General features: G+C 38.8%; 1 protein-coding gene across 1 annotated transcript in view; it reads left to right on the top strand.

The window, feature by feature from the left end:
• Window positions 1-15904, top strand: part of LOC126262853 (speckle targeted PIP5K1A-regulated poly(A) polymerase-like) — a 206068-nt gene that overhangs the window by 152931 nt on the left and 37233 nt on the right. Inside the window, exon 9 of the mRNA XM_049959720.1 lies at window positions 3254-3537. Within this exon, the coding sequence (XP_049815677.1) occupies window positions 3254-3537 (284 nt within the window). The remainder of the gene's footprint in view (window positions 1-3253; window positions 3538-15904) is intronic.

Genomic DNA, 15904 nt, shown 5'->3' with positions numbered 1-15904 from the left:
ATTGCAGCATACACAGGAGACCAGTCCACTAGCTGTAATTGCTTATTAAAGCTGGCAATGGTGTGTTCTTTTATAATCCTGAAGTTTTTCCAAATGAAATTTTTTTTCTTTTGTACATTTATTTGGTTTGGAGTGAGGAATTGCCTTCATGATCAGGAGGCAATTTATAATATTTTTCACAGTTAAATTATTGTAAGTAACCGTATATACAAGTACATTATCTATTAAAGTGCTAGAACTGGCTGTTACTCTAGTTGGAGTGTCCACCATTGGTACTAATTTGTAACAGTACATCAGGTGTTCGAAGTCCATTTTGTTTCTATTTTCTGTTAAGAAGTCCACATCGAAGTCACCCACAATAATGATTGATTTAGTTTTCCTGCATAGGTGGGACAGAAGTAATTCTTTTTGTCTCAGAAATACATTCAGATTTCCAACAGGTACCCTGTAAATAGCCAGTACAATAACTGTTGCACTCTGTGCTGTTGACTCAATGCCACACACCTCAAAATGCTGTTCATCACAGTATTTGCTTAAATCTAGAGATTTATACACTACATTGTTCTTTACAAATATTACAACTCCACCTTTTGTCATAATACATCTACAGTAATGTGAGCTAAACTAAAGTTCTCAATTTGTAGCATGTGGATTCACTCATAACGTGATGTTCTTAGAAACACAGTTTATCAGGCTCACTTTCACACTCATCTTTTAAATTTATTAGTAACTGGTCTATTTTATTCTTGAGACTACATATATTTTGGTGGAATAAAGAAAAAGTTTGAGTTTTGCTCACCCCTGCATTTTCATGATGTTTGTTAGGAGTGGCTTTTTCCAGTGCACTAGTTGATGGTATTGCTTGAGGTGAACACATGAGAGAGATGTTTCACACTATTTGGAATCCTTTTCTCTCGTGTTATTCACCATAAAAAATGCTGAGTTTGCTTTCTGTTGCATGTAGGATGGGCAACAGTTTCTGCTGCATGTGTTGATGTTTCAGCTGTTGGTCCTGCCACTTATGATTCTGCTGCTTTTGATGATGCTGCTTCTTCTGCTGCAGAGACTGGTCCCATACCGGGACATGGAATTTTGCTGTTCACTCTCTCTCTTTTCGCGATGATTTCATTTATCATTTTACACACAAAGTTTTTTCCTTTGTAATTTAGAGGCATTCAATGTTTGGTATGCTGACATCTGTCCAATTTGCTATATCTGATAGAACAATTCTGTGTTTTTTGTGTGGACTAGAACTGACCCAGTAAAACTCTTTCATAACTCTGAAGTGGTGAAAAAGCTGATTACTTGCAGAAAAAATTTATGTTTTTCATACTAACAAATTCTCTTTTCACTAGATGTGAATAACTTTTCAAATGGTTTGAAAGAAAATGAAATATACCCTTTTCTTGAGACTGGAGATAGACAGAGATCTCCTCCCAAGTCTAAAGAAAAATTCAGTATCTTAACTAAATTTCGTTTGCAGCAACATATGATGTAATAATATACACCAAATGCAGAATCATGTTGTTGTAGTGGTCTTCAATCCTGAGACTGGTTTGTTGCAGCTCTCCATGCTACTCTATCCTGTGCAAGCTTCTACATCTCCCAGTACCTACTGCAGCCTACATCCTTCTGAATCTGCTTAGTGTATTCATCTCTTGGTCTCCCTCTACGATTTTTACCCTCCATGCTGCCCTCCAGTATTAAATTGGTGATCCCTTGATGCCTTAGAACATGTCTTACTAACCGATCCCTTCTTCTAGTCAAGTTGTGCCACAAGCTCCTCTGCTCCCCAATTGTATTCAATACCTCCTCATTATTTATGTGATCTACCCATCAAATCTTCAGCATTCTTCTATTGCACCACATTTCGAAAGCTTCTATTCTCTTCTTGCCTAAACTATTTATCGTCCACGTTTCACTTCCATACATGGCTACACTCCATACAAATACTTTAAGAAACGACTTCCTGACATTTAAATCTATACTCGATGTTAACAAATTTTTCTTCTTCAGAAATGCTTTCCTTGCCATTGCAAGTCTACATTTTATATCCTCTCTACTTCGACCACCATCAGTTATTTTGCTCGCCAAATAGCAAAACTCCTTTACTACTTTAAGTGTCTCATTTCCTAATCTAATTCCCTCAGCATCACCCGACTTAATTCGACTACATTCTTAGTGTCACCTATTTTTTATTGCTGTGTTTTCATACAGGGTGTTTATAAATAACATCGGGCTTTTAACGCTTTATAATATTTATTACATTAAACTTACAGTTATAAATTATATGTCAAATGAAAGAGCAACTCAAACAGTTGTGTTTGGCACCAGTGCGCATGTGCAGCGCGCAATGTTTCCGCTCCCTGAATTAAGAAACCGGATTGAAACAGCTGTTGCTACCATCACTGAAGACACACTTATCAAAGTTTGGGAAGAACTCGGCTATAGACTTTATGTGTTCCGTGTGACAGATGTTGCTCATATTGAACACTTACAAGGTTCTTGGTTAAGTTGTTTGAGTTGCTCTTTCATTTGACATATAATTTATAACCATAAGTTTAATATAATAAATATTATAAGGTGTTAAAACCCCGATATTCATTTATAAACACCCTGTATTTGTTATATGTATAGGAAATATCACAAAAACTGTGACCATTAATGATATGATGGGCATTTCACCATGAAGCTGACATATATGGCTACAAGTAATGTAGAAATCAAGTTTTTTTTACTGAATATATTCTGTAAAATCATTTGAGAAAGATTGCAAGGCATGTGCCTTGATTCTGCCTATGCAGCACCTCACCAAGCCTGGCCTGTTCTGGGTGATGTCTCACTGAACCTTCTGTCTAGGTGTTGGTGATTCTGTGCACTTCCTGCCACTTCCTCCTAGCTGTCAGCCATAGTACCTTCCAAACCTCCTTCCCCTCTCCACATCTCCTTTCTTATGTCATCCACTCCACTCTCAGTACAGTCACTCACCCCATTGAGCTGCAAAGACAGTATGAGGTAAACTGCTGGTACAATAGCTATGTAGTTTTATTTGTGTGTATTTTCTGTTACTAGTTGGCCCTAAAGGAGGACATTGTCCGAAAGATTAGCTGCATTTGCAGTCTTGTATATGTGCATATCAACCACTCAACACCTCAACTATATGATGAGTTGTTATGTTTACTGATTCTGTTATTGAGTTGTTGTTCATTTGGAAACTTTCTCATGGAATTTTTGTTTTACCTCTTTTTAACAGATATTATAGTGAAACTGATTTAACATATCAAGTGATATGCCCATGGGTTGGCCATCTGGTACCATGTGAAGCATTTTCTGAAACATTGAAGGTCACAATTCCAGATGAGGTCAAGCATATCAGAAATTTATTATCCATGCACAACAATTCTCTTGAGATTAATACTCCTCTGGTAGTGCAAGACCCATATGAAATGAACCGAAATGTTACAGAGAGGGTGAAAGATAAAGATTTTACTTTCTTCAGACTCTGTTGTGGAGAAGCAGTTAAAATCTTAAGGGAAGGTAAGTTCCACCAGTTTTATTGGATTTTTTAATATGGAACCTTCAGCATGTGCCTCCTTTTGCTATTAGATCATTTTACATTTTTATACTCCACGTATTTCACCATAATTAGAACAAAAATGGGATCCTGGAAACAGTTTTGTTGGATATAATGAATATGACATGCCACACCCAAGGGAAGAAAAATTCACGTGTTTTCTTCTTTAATCAGTGTTAAAAATGTTGGCTGAACCACCATTCACAGTGCAAAGGCCCCAAAATTGATGCGCTTCAAAGGATTTCAGTGTATTTTCTGCCAATTTTGATGTTTCCTGCTAGTGTTGATAATATTTTTTTGCAAATTTTGGTGTTATTTCTTGCCAGTTTTGGCATTAGTTTCTGACAGTTAATTTTTAAGTACTGTATGTTCTTTATTGTTGTCTTATTTCATTGTTTTTCAGTGGCACAATTAAAATGAAAATAACTGCATTAATTTCTTTTTATTTATTGACATCACACATCACATTTACACTCCTGGAAATTGAAATAAGAACACCGTGAATTCATTGTCCCAGGAAGGGGAAACTTTATTGACACATTCCTGGGGTCAGATACATCACATGATCACACTGACAGAACCACAGGCACATAGACACAGGCAACAGAGCATGCACAATGCCGGCACTAGTACAGTGTATATCCACCTTTTGCAGCAATGCAGGCTGCTATTCTCCCATGGAGACGATCGTAGAGATGCTGGATGTAGTCCTGTGGAACGGCTTGCCATGCCATTTCCACCTGGCGCCTCAGTTGGACCAGCGTTCGTGCTGGACGTGCAGACCGCGTGAGACGACGCTTCATCCAGTCCCAAACATGCTCAATGGGGGACAGATCCGGAGATCTTGCTGGCCAGGGTAGTTGACTTACACCTTCTAGAGCACGTTGGGTGGCACGGGATACATGCGAACGTGCATTGTCCTGTTGGAACAGCAAGTTCCCTTGCCGGTCTAGGAATGGTAGAACGATGGGTTCGATGACGGTTTGGATGTACCGTGCACTATTCAGTGTCCCCTCGACGATCACCAGTGGTGTACGGCCAGTGTAGGAGATCGCTCCCCACACCATGATGCCGGGTGTTGGCCCTGTGTGCCTCGGTCGTATGCAGTCCTGATTGTGGCGCTCACCTGCACGGCGCCAAACACGCATACGACCATCATTGGCACCAAGGCAGAAGCGACTCTCATCGCTGAAGACGACACGTCTCCATTCGTCCCTCCATTCACGCCTGTCGCGACACCACTGGAGGCGGGCTGCACGATGTTGGGGCGTGAGCGGAAGACGGCCTAACGGTGTGCAGGACCGTAGCCCAGCGTCATGGAGACGGTTGCGAATGGTCCTCGCCGATACCCCAGGAGCAACAGTGTCCCTAATTTGCTGGGAAGTGGCGGTGCGGTCCCCTACGGCACTGCGTAGGATCCTACGGTCTTGGCGTGCATCCGTGCGTCGCTGCGGTCCGGTCCCAGGTCGACGGGCACTTGCACCTTCCGCCGACCACTGGCGACAACATCGATGTACTGTGGAGACCTCACGCCCCACGTGTTGAGCAATTCGGCGGTACGTCCACCCGGCCTCCCGCATGTCCACTATACGCCCTCGCTCCAAGTCCGTCAACTGCACATACGGTTCACGTCCACGCTGTCGCGGCATGCTACCAGTGTTAAAGACTGCGATGGAGCTCCGTATGCCACGGCAAACTGGCTGACACTGACGGCGGCGGTGCACAAATGCTGCGCAGCTAGCGCCATTCGACGGCCAACACCGTGGTTCCTGGTGTGTCCGCTGTGCCGTGCGTGTGATCATTGCTTGTACAGCCCTCTCGCAGTGCCCGGAGCAAGTATGGTGGGTCTGACACACTGGTGTCAATGTGTTCTTTTTTCCATTTCCAGGAGTGTATTTACATTTAAAAAAGAAATCAATTATATTAGACATATTAAATCTAATCAATCAAAGAAAAAAATAGCTTTGCTACCTTGTTTGTTGTTGTCTTCAGTCTGAAGACCAGTTTAATGCAGCTCTCCACACTGCTCTATCTTGTGCAAGCCTCTTCATCTCTGAATGACTACTGCAACGCACACCAGCTTGAACCTGCTTATTGTACTCGTCTCTTGCCTCCCTTTGCAATGTTTAACTTCCACACTTCCCTCTAGCAGTAAACTGACAATTCCTTGATGTCTCAGAATGTGTCCGATCAAGCAATCCCTTCTTTTTGTCGAGTTATGCCACAAATTTCGTTTCTTCCCAATTACATTCAGTACCTCCTATAGAGCTCTACTCTAGCACAACATTTCAAAAGCTTCTGTTCCCTTCTTATATGAACGGTTTATTGTCAGTGTTTCACTCCAGACAAATGGCTTCAGAAAAGACTTACTAACACTGAAATTTATATTCACTGTTAAAAGATTTTCCTTCTTCAGAAACACCTTTTTTGCGATTGCCATTCTTAACTTTATATCCTTTCTACTTTGGCCTTCATCAGTTATTTCACTGCCCAAATAACAAAACTCATGTGCTACTTTTAGTGTTTCATTTCCTAATTCCTTCAGCATCACCTGATTTAATTTGACTACATTCCATTATCCTTCTTTTGCTTGTGTTAGTGTCCGTCTTATATCTTTGTTTCAAGACATTGTGCATTCTGTTCAACATTCCTTCTACAAACTTGTCTTCGTCTTGCTTCATTGCTTGCTCAATGAACATATTGAATAACATAGATGATAGGCTGCAAGTCAGTCTCACTCCCTTTTGAACATCTGCTTCCCTTTCATGCTCTTTGACTCCTTTAACTGCTGTCTGGTTTCTGTATAAGTTGTACATAACCTTTTGCTTCCTGTATTTTATCTCTGCTACATTCAGAATTTCAAAGAGAGTATTCCAGTCAACATTGTCAAAAGCTTTCTGTAAGTCAACATTGTCAAAAGCTTCCTGTAAGTCTACAAACGCTGTAAACATAGGTTTGCCTTTCTTTAGTCTCTCTGCTAAGGGAAGTTGTAGTATTGCCTCGCGTGTTCCAACATTTCTCCAGAATCCAAAATGCTCTTCCCCAAGGTCTGCTTCTACAAATTTTTCCAGTTTTCTGTAAATAATTCATGTCAGTATTTTCCAACCAGGCCTCATTAAACTTATAGAACAATAGAACGTCCAAGATGAAATTACAGCAATGTGAAAGGGATAGATTGCTATTCGCCACATAGAGGAGGCATTGAGTCTCAGACAGACACAATGAAAAACTGCTGCTGAACTATTAGTTTTTGGACAAAGAAAGTCCTCCTTCAGAAACAGAATTAATCAGTAGTATTCTCACTTGTCAGTACTTGCCTTCTTTGGAATTGGAATTATTATATACTTTCTGAAGACGGAGGGTATTTCAGCTGCCTCATACACCTTGCACACCTGGTGGAATAATTTGGTCATGACTGGTTCTGCCAAGGATGTCAGTAGTTCTGAAGTAATGTCATCTTCTTCAGGGACTTTATTGCGGCTTATGTCTGTCAGTTATCTGTCAAATAATTCTTGCAGTATCATATCTCCAAACTCATCTTCATCTACTTTCTCTTCCCTTCCTATAACTTCACTTTTGTATCCCTTCTATATATTCCTTCCAACTTTCAGCTTTCCATGTTTTGCTTTATACTGGTTTCCCATTTGATCTCTTGATTTTCATACAGGCATCTCCTTTTCTCTAAAGGCCTCTTTAATTTCCCTGTTGGCAGTATCTTGTTATATATGCTTCTAAAGACTTAACATTTGCCCTCTAGCCAATTCTGCCTTAGCCTTTTGCACTTTCTTTCAGGCTCATTTTTAGATTTTTTTATTACTTTTAACCTGCTTCATTTTTATGTTTTCTCTCCTCGTCAGTTAAATTTAATAGCTTCTCTGATAGCCAGGGATTTTTACTAGACCTTGTCTTTTTACCTATTTGATCCTCTGCTGCCTTCACTATTTCATCTCTCAAAGCTATCCATTTGTCTTCTACTGTATTCCTTTCCCCTGTTTCAATCAATCATTGCCTAATGCTCCTTTTGAGACACTCAACAACCTCAGGTTCTTTCATCATATTCAGGTTCTGTCCCCCTGATTTCCTTAGTTCTTAAGTTTTAACCTACAGTTCATAACCAATAAATCATGGTTGGAATTCACATCTGCCCCTGGAAATCTGTGTGAAATCTTCCAGTGTATCCAGGTCCCTTTCACATATACCACTGTCTTTTGTGAGTTTCAAACCAGGTGTTAGCAATTAATAAATTATGCTCCGTGCAAAAGTCTACCAGCTGGCTTCCGTGATTCCTTTCATCCGGCCCGTATTCTCCTGTTATTTTACTTACTCCTTTTCCTACAACCAAATTCCAGTCACTTATCACAATTAAATTTTTCTGTCCCTTAACAATCCGAATAATTTAAACAATGAAATTTCAGGTAGAAAAATTGATAACTTATCATCAGGCCCTGAAATGAAGGACATCCTATGTGAGATCCTTCCCACCCCTCCTAAAATGATGTTCTGTCACCCCCTCAACCTCCACAACATCCTAGTCCATTCTTATGCCACTCCGAATCCCAGCCCCTTGTGACGAAGATCATATCCCTGCCGAAGACCACCATGGTGAACAGCCTCCACCAAACTGTGGCCAAGAGCAACATAGACCGCCCTGTGGCACAACATGCAGCTGAACATAAAATGCTTGATTTCAGTGGCTGCTTCACTACTGGAGCCATCTGGATTCTCCCCTCCACCACCAGATTTTCTGAACTGCGCAGATGGCAGTTATTTTTGTAACACATTCTCCGCTCCTGCCTCAATATATGGTAACTTACTGTCTCCACACCCTCCACGCAGCAGTTTCTACCCTTTCTGTCCTGTATCATATTGTTCCCATTCTCATCTTTCAACCTGTTTATTTGCTGCCAATGCTCCGCCCTTCTGTGTCCGTACCTCTCCTTTTTTGCTCTCCCCCCCCCCCTCCCCCCGCCCACACACACACACACACACACAGACACACACACACAAACCTGTACTATCCCTTCCCATTGCCCACCCCTCCCAGATTGCTGCTCCCATTCCACATGATAGTTGCATTGTATTCTGGCCCATACTATTGAAGTTGGCGGTCGTGTGCATGAGATGTGCTTGCTTGTGTGTATGAATTGTTTGTGTTTCTCTTTTACTGATGAAGGCTGTGGCTGAAAGCATTGTGTAAGTGTCTTTTAATTGGATCTGTCTGCAAATTAATAACTATCTGAATAATTTCTTTTGTCTGATAATACATTCTTTCAATCTCTCCATCATCTGTGGAACAAGTTGACATATAAACTTGTACTACTGCTTTGGGTGTTGGCTTTATGTCTACCTTAGCTACAATAATGTATTCATTGTGCTGTTCATAATAGCTTAACCACATTCCTGCTTTCTTGTTAATTATTAGTTCTACTACTGTATTATACCTCTATAAGATTTTGTTTTTAAAACCCTGTACACACCTGGCCAGAAGTCCTGGTTCATCCTGCCAACGAACTTCATTAAACTGCTCTATATCTGACTTGAACTTATCTGTTTCCCTTTTTAAATTTTCTGAGCTACCAGTGCTACTAAGGGATCTAACATTTCACACTTTGATCTGTAGAAGGCCAGTTGTGTTTTGCCTGATGACATAACTTCAAAGTTCTCTTCTGAGATATTATGCTGCTGATCCATCATAGTGTGAAAACAGCCATCTGGAGTCTAAATTAGAACATGGAATACAAACTCCCTTCAGCACATCACCGGACATTTGTAAGTGTCCACATATCCTGCAGATATTTATAAAAATTATAAAGGGATTTGTATCCCTTCAGAGTACCTTACATGGCTTAGACTTCGTATTCGGTATACACATAACAGATCATCTTCCTGATTTAATCACCAAAGATTCAGTTGCCCACAATAATGAAGCAGTCCTCACTTTTAGCTTGGACTGTAGGTAATATTTTTATCTGACAGCATAACATTATTGGGGAATTGTGGTGTTGGCAACTTACGCTGCTACTAGAATAGAGATTGTTGGAATTAGGGTATTTGATGTCACAGCCAGAGCCTTACACAATTTCAACATTCATTAAAACTATCAGTTACCAATATTAATAAATTTCTGCCCTCATATTTATGACTTTTTTACACAGGAACAGGGAAAAATGCCAAATTTTGCTACAAAAATACCAATTTTGGGTTATGTGACAGTATGTCAGCAGATGGCACATACTTGAAAAGGTAAAAAGATCTGTGTGCACAGCCTTAGGCATATTACGAATTCATAACACTGATAATAATAATAACAATGAAATAATAATAAAAATAACATTCCGTACGAAAATTACCTCATTTTGAAATTTTAATAAATGGCAAGAGAAAAAGAAGATGACAGCCATGGCCTCTAAGTAAAAACCGTCGTTGCATCCCCTTGGAATTATCCGAGAAAACAGTGGTTAACACATGTCAGATTTCTTGGATCAGCTCAGCAATCGCGTACTGATTTTACATGAGCAACTTCCATACTTCTCAACGCATTTAGTGACTTAGCAGTTAGCATGTCAATGACACAGTATGTCAGCATAAGAGACTCCAGTTTATTGAATTGAGACATACACTACCATGGGAAATCAACATTATGATGGATGTAATGGCTTGTTTTTGGCTTTAAAAAATATTCTTGCCCCAATATATTATTTCATATCATATCAAAGAATGATAGTATGTGATGTTAATAAGTTTCAGAAAATCAGTGATGTACATAAGTACAGCTAACTCTCATATTTACGTTGTGCAAACTTTATGGATTATTACACTGATCTCCACTCAAAGTTATAAATAGTTCATTGCTATTCATTTTTATGCGAAGTAAATGAATTTGATGCTTAAAATGTTCTTTTACTAGTTAGCTCTCATTCCTTTGAAAAAACATGAATTAATTTTATGATAGAGGGTAATTTTGCAATGTTGTTTATTTTTTTATTGTTACAGATAAATTCTGTTAACACTGGGTATGCCATGTTTTCTTCTTGTAGCAGACATTATTTTTACATAAATGTTGTTTCTTGTTCTTAGACAACCTATCTTCTCTTCTTTCTCAGTAATTTTTGTGTTCGAAGCTAAATTCGGGCAGGTAAAAAAGAAATCAAGTACAAACATTTACTTATCTTCATGGGTGCAAAAGATACAATCTAAATTTCCTTGATCAAATTTATTTTGTTTACACTTTAGTTTAATTCAACTTTAAGGTGCCACATAAAGCTGTTAACAGCGTGGATAACTTTTGTTATATGTGCAGTGAAGAGACGTGTGCTTCTCAGAAACGTGAATTGACTCCATTAATACAGACAGCAAATTACCATTACTTCCACTGTACAGTAGATGAGGATAAATCGTAGGCACCAAATATTTGTTGTAATTCATTTGCAGTAAATTTCTGTTGCTGGTTAAGTAAAGCAGTAAAGTCAGTGTCATTCATGGTTGCCATGACATGCCAAGGTCCTTCAGATAATGTTAGTGATTGTTATTTTTACACGGTGCTTCCTCTTAAATGTGGGATGTCAAGAAAGGAAAAGCAAACCATCACCTATCCGACTTTGACATCAGTTACCGTATTTACTCGAATCTAAGCCACACTCGAATCTAAGCCGCACATGAAAAATGAGACTCGAAATCAAGGGAAAAAAAATTTCCCGAATCTAAGCCGCACCTGAAATTTGAGACTCGAAATTAAAAGGGAGAGAAAAGTTTTAGGCCGCACCTCCAAATCGAAACAAAGTTGGCCCACTTTAATATGAGACACAATTTAGGTCGAATGAATGACGATACAGCTACAGTAGTTTGGTTCGAGTCGTAAGCTTAGCAGTTAAGCTTTACCAGGTAGCCATTGCTATGCGTCAGTCACTCCTACCGTATTTATACGGGTACCCTTCCTTTTTCATGTGCTTCGTCTGGTTTGAATCGATTGCTCATTTTTCTTTGATCTCATAAGTGACGTTCTCTATGTTATAGTTGTTTACGTCACTCTAAGCTGAAAATGCGTTATTGTACTGTGTCATGCATTGTTTGTCGCATTCTGATGAGTGTTTACGACCTGTCGTCACTCGCGGCATGGCTTGCTTTCGTGCGCGCTACTGCGGCTTACAATAAAAAAAAAAAAAAAAAAAAAAAAAAAAGAGAGAGAGAGAGAGAGGAATTGTCTCAAAAGCAAAACAAAGGCAAGAGACTGCTATTTGTTGTTACTTACACTGCTGCTTTCTTTGATAATGATCAACAAGAACCAAATAATAGACCACGTATGATAGAAGATGTTCTGAACGAGAGTTTAGCAAAAATTTTACGCCGTCTGAAAATCTTTGCAGACGCCTCTTTAGCACATTACATTCTGCACAGAAATTAGTCATCTTAGATTTAAAAATCTAGTCAATTGCCGTGCTTCATTTCTGACTGTATCACTGTTAGGCATAAGAATAATACGGATATAAGCACAACATGATATGTATATTCTTCCACGTTTGCTGTTGTCTCACTCTAATTTCGTAGTTTATTAGGTAGACAGGATTTAAATGAGATAGCAGCAAACACGATAGAATACATGGCAAAATGTTTATATCCGTATTATTCTTATGGTGGTGTGAATACTGAATGTGATTCACAATTCAATAAGTTCCTATTAGCAACCATCTCTTCTCACAGGTAGGAAAAAATTCAGAATGTAGAGTTGGCCATATTGACAAAAACCCCAAACTGTCTTGCCAGTCGGATTTTCGTAGTACATTGAAATGCTGCTACATTCTAAGATGAACAATACGGAATTTGTATTTACTTCGTTGGATAATGTATGAAAATGTGGTGGTCGAAACTCGGGGTGGAGAAAAAAAGCTCGTCTTCCACCTCTTTTTAAAAAGTTTATTTACTGACGCGGAGGTTTTGGCGCCAGTATTTATCTTTGTGCCTACAAAGCAAGCCTGTGTAGTGCTACATATATTCGACGGCAGAAGTTAGTTGTGGCGGCACCTACCTACATTTTTCAGAATTTCCGCTTAGTTTGCACTCGATTCTAAGCCACAGGCGATATTTTGGATTACAGAAAATGGAAAAAAAGTGCGGCTTAGATTCGAGTAAATACGGTACATGCTCTTTCCTATCCCTCTAGAACATTATGTCCTAGATTCTGATGAAGACATCAAAGGTGAATGCAAACAACAGCTGGAGTCTTTACAGCTAGATCCAGATTATACACCAGAATCAATCTCACGCAGTAGGCCACACAAAGTTTCTCAAGAAGAACTTATATCCAGCAAGGAAGTAACCTTCCATTTATCTGGAAAGGTCAGCTGCCACATTGTGAGAGTTTGGGCACTGAAAACCCTCATGAAATTATGCCACATCAACGAGGTTCGCTAAAGGTTAATGTTTTCTGTGCAGTCTCTCAGATGAAGTTGCATGGTCCATTTTTCTTGTGTGAGAAGGCTGTTATGAGTACTTCATACCTTGATATGATGCAGTAGTGGTTGTTTCCACAACTGACTGCCGATTTCATTTTCCAGCAAGACAGGGCATCCCCTCATTAGAGCATCCGTGTCCGTTGCTACCTAAAGGACAAGCTTCCATATCGCTGGATTGGACATAGTGGTGAAAATGAAGTAACTCTGTTCCCTTGCACAGCACCCTCCTCAGCCAAGTTGCCTCGCATAATGCCTGTGATTTCTTTTGGGGGTACGTTAAGGACTGTGTTTACATACCTCCACTGCCAAGAAAACTGTAAGAGCTCAGAGAATGCATCATTGTTACTGCAGTAACCATTGTCAGGATGGTGCTAATATGAGATATAGAATGAACTTTGCTGCTGCTTGGACATGTATTGTTTGACAGGGGCACTCATAGAACATTTGTAGAGTGCAAAATGCAAACCTGGTGATTTTACAGTTCTAATCATCTATTGGTCATATTTATACAAGTAGTGCTTTGGAAAATTTATACAAAGAGTGCTTTGGAAAATATTGAGCTTTGTAAATGAGTGAATCATTTTATGTCAGCACAAAAGACAGGGTCGTTTAATCTGTAACGCATTTGCCTGCTACAGACTCGTGACATTAGTTTGAATACAAACACAATGCAATGCTGCACTCACATGCCAAATAGCTTGAAGGTAAAATGGGAATGGTCCAGTCTGACTTGTTAAAGTTTATCCAATTTTTTTCACACACAAAGAGGACACTAAAATGAATTTACTCTTTCTGCTGCCAAAGCACTGCTTATCTGCTTATGACAGCCGTTGTTTTGCCTAGGCTGTAAATCAGCAAATGACCAGAAACAACCATAATAAGAGCATAGCATGACATAGCACAAAAATACAGAGTACACACGCAGGAATTGTAAGTATCTGAACTGTATCAAAAATGCCAAATACCATTAATTTCTCCCAAGAGCACTGGGACAGCTCAGAGAGCACATCATTGCTGCTGCAGTGACCATTCTTATCAGCAGCTAAACTACTGCAACTGCAACTTCTACAAAGATGACGGGCAGTGGAAACAAACTGGCTAAGTGTGAGTAAGACACTTACACTGAGGGTTCCATACAAACTTAATTACGTATGTATACAGTTCATTCATCCTGAGAATCGAAAATCTCAATGACTTTTGCCTGTTATTGACATCGATACTGGCAAGAATTCCAAGACCGTTTGAAAATATCTGACTAGTATTTTATCCGTATTCAGCCACTGTATTTGTGTTTATCGTAATAAATAGCAACCAGATCCAGAAAAGAAATTTTATTTCCTTAAGGAAATAAAGTTTCTTTTGGGGAACTGGTTGCTGATTATTTCAATAAATTCTTCAGACTAGCCTGGACATACAAAAAGAAGCAAGCAGGGGATTTCAGTTTATATTAGAGAGGGAGAAGATTTAAGAAAACATTTTTATTTACTTGCTAAAACATGACTACAATCTACATTTTATATTTGCATGTAGTAATGTTCGTCTATTACGCTTTCGATTGATGATGATGCAATGTATGTTCAAATGGCCAAAGATATTTTTATGTGATGTAATTAAAATTTAAGAAGTTTCACATTTTTTACTTTATTTGTACTGTGAAATATTACTCCTTGCCGAATTTTATGATTCTAGGTGAACAGTAAATACCCTATAGGTTTTATAGATTGCAAGTATCTAAGTATGTGACACAAATGACCAAAACTTTTGATTGCATTGACTTAGAAGCTTTAATTTTTCTATGCCACCAAGGCACCATACAACCTAGTATACAACATAAATCTGAACTTGATATGCCTAACTGTCCCAGACAAAAAGGGTCTTAACAGACAGATGGACAAACAGACAGGCAGATAAAATAAAAAAAAGACAAAAAAACAATTTTTTGTGTTATATAATTACTAAATAACATTTTTCAGATTTTTTTCCTTTACTTGTACCATGAAACCTTGCTTCTTGCCAAATTTCGTGATTCTAGGTCAACGGGAAGCACCCCATAAATTTGATGAGTGGGTTATTGAGTATCAAATTATATGATATTTGACTATCTTTTGATTGAATGACTTAGAAGCTTAAAATTTTTACATCTTTAAGGGACCATAGACCTTAATATGTGACATAAATTTGAACTTGATATATCCACTCATTCCTGAGAATAATGGTTCTTAACACTCAGACAGACAAACAGACGGACAACAGCAAAGCGATCATATAAGGGTTCTGTTTTTACAGATGAAGGCATGGAGCCGCAAATAAGATCATGGTGACGTCACGCTGCAAATGACTTCCAGCAATCAGGGTTTTAATATAATGAAAAAAACTATTTCTTACACATACATCATCTAATCACAATTCCTGTAGCAGAGTTCTTAAAACAATTTTTTAATATTGTACATTTTAGTAACAATAGAACAGTCCCTTGTTTACTACCTGTTGTTGTCACAAAAATGCAAAGTGTCTACTGAATGATGAAAACAAACATTTTCCTTGCACAAGGCCCACCTAAGAAAAGAAAAGGTAATGTATTCAGGAACTTCACGGTGGTTGCTAGTTTTATGTGGACAGATTTTAGATTGAGGACATAGGCTATATACTTGTTAAAACTGACGATGAGATACAAAATGCTATACTGTGAAAAATGTCTGATATTGTTTTATTTCATGTAATTGGATCCAACAACAATAGCAAGGCATTGAAACCAGTAGGTAAATTGTTTCTCTCATCTTGTTTCCCCAGACAAATAATTTTAAACAAGAATTGGATACACACCAATATGTGCTGTTTTGTTTTCTTTCTTGCAGTCACTTTCCATTTTGGAAATTGTTAG

Source organism: Schistocerca nitens, chromosome 6, assembly GCF_023898315.1.
Source record: "Schistocerca nitens isolate TAMUIC-IGC-003100 chromosome 6, iqSchNite1.1, whole genome shotgun sequence".
Taxonomy (NCBI): Eukaryota; Metazoa; Arthropoda; class Insecta; order Orthoptera; family Acrididae; genus Schistocerca; species Schistocerca nitens.
Note: the sequence above shows the minus strand (reverse complement) of the source record. Positions and strands in the feature narration are given on the sequence as shown.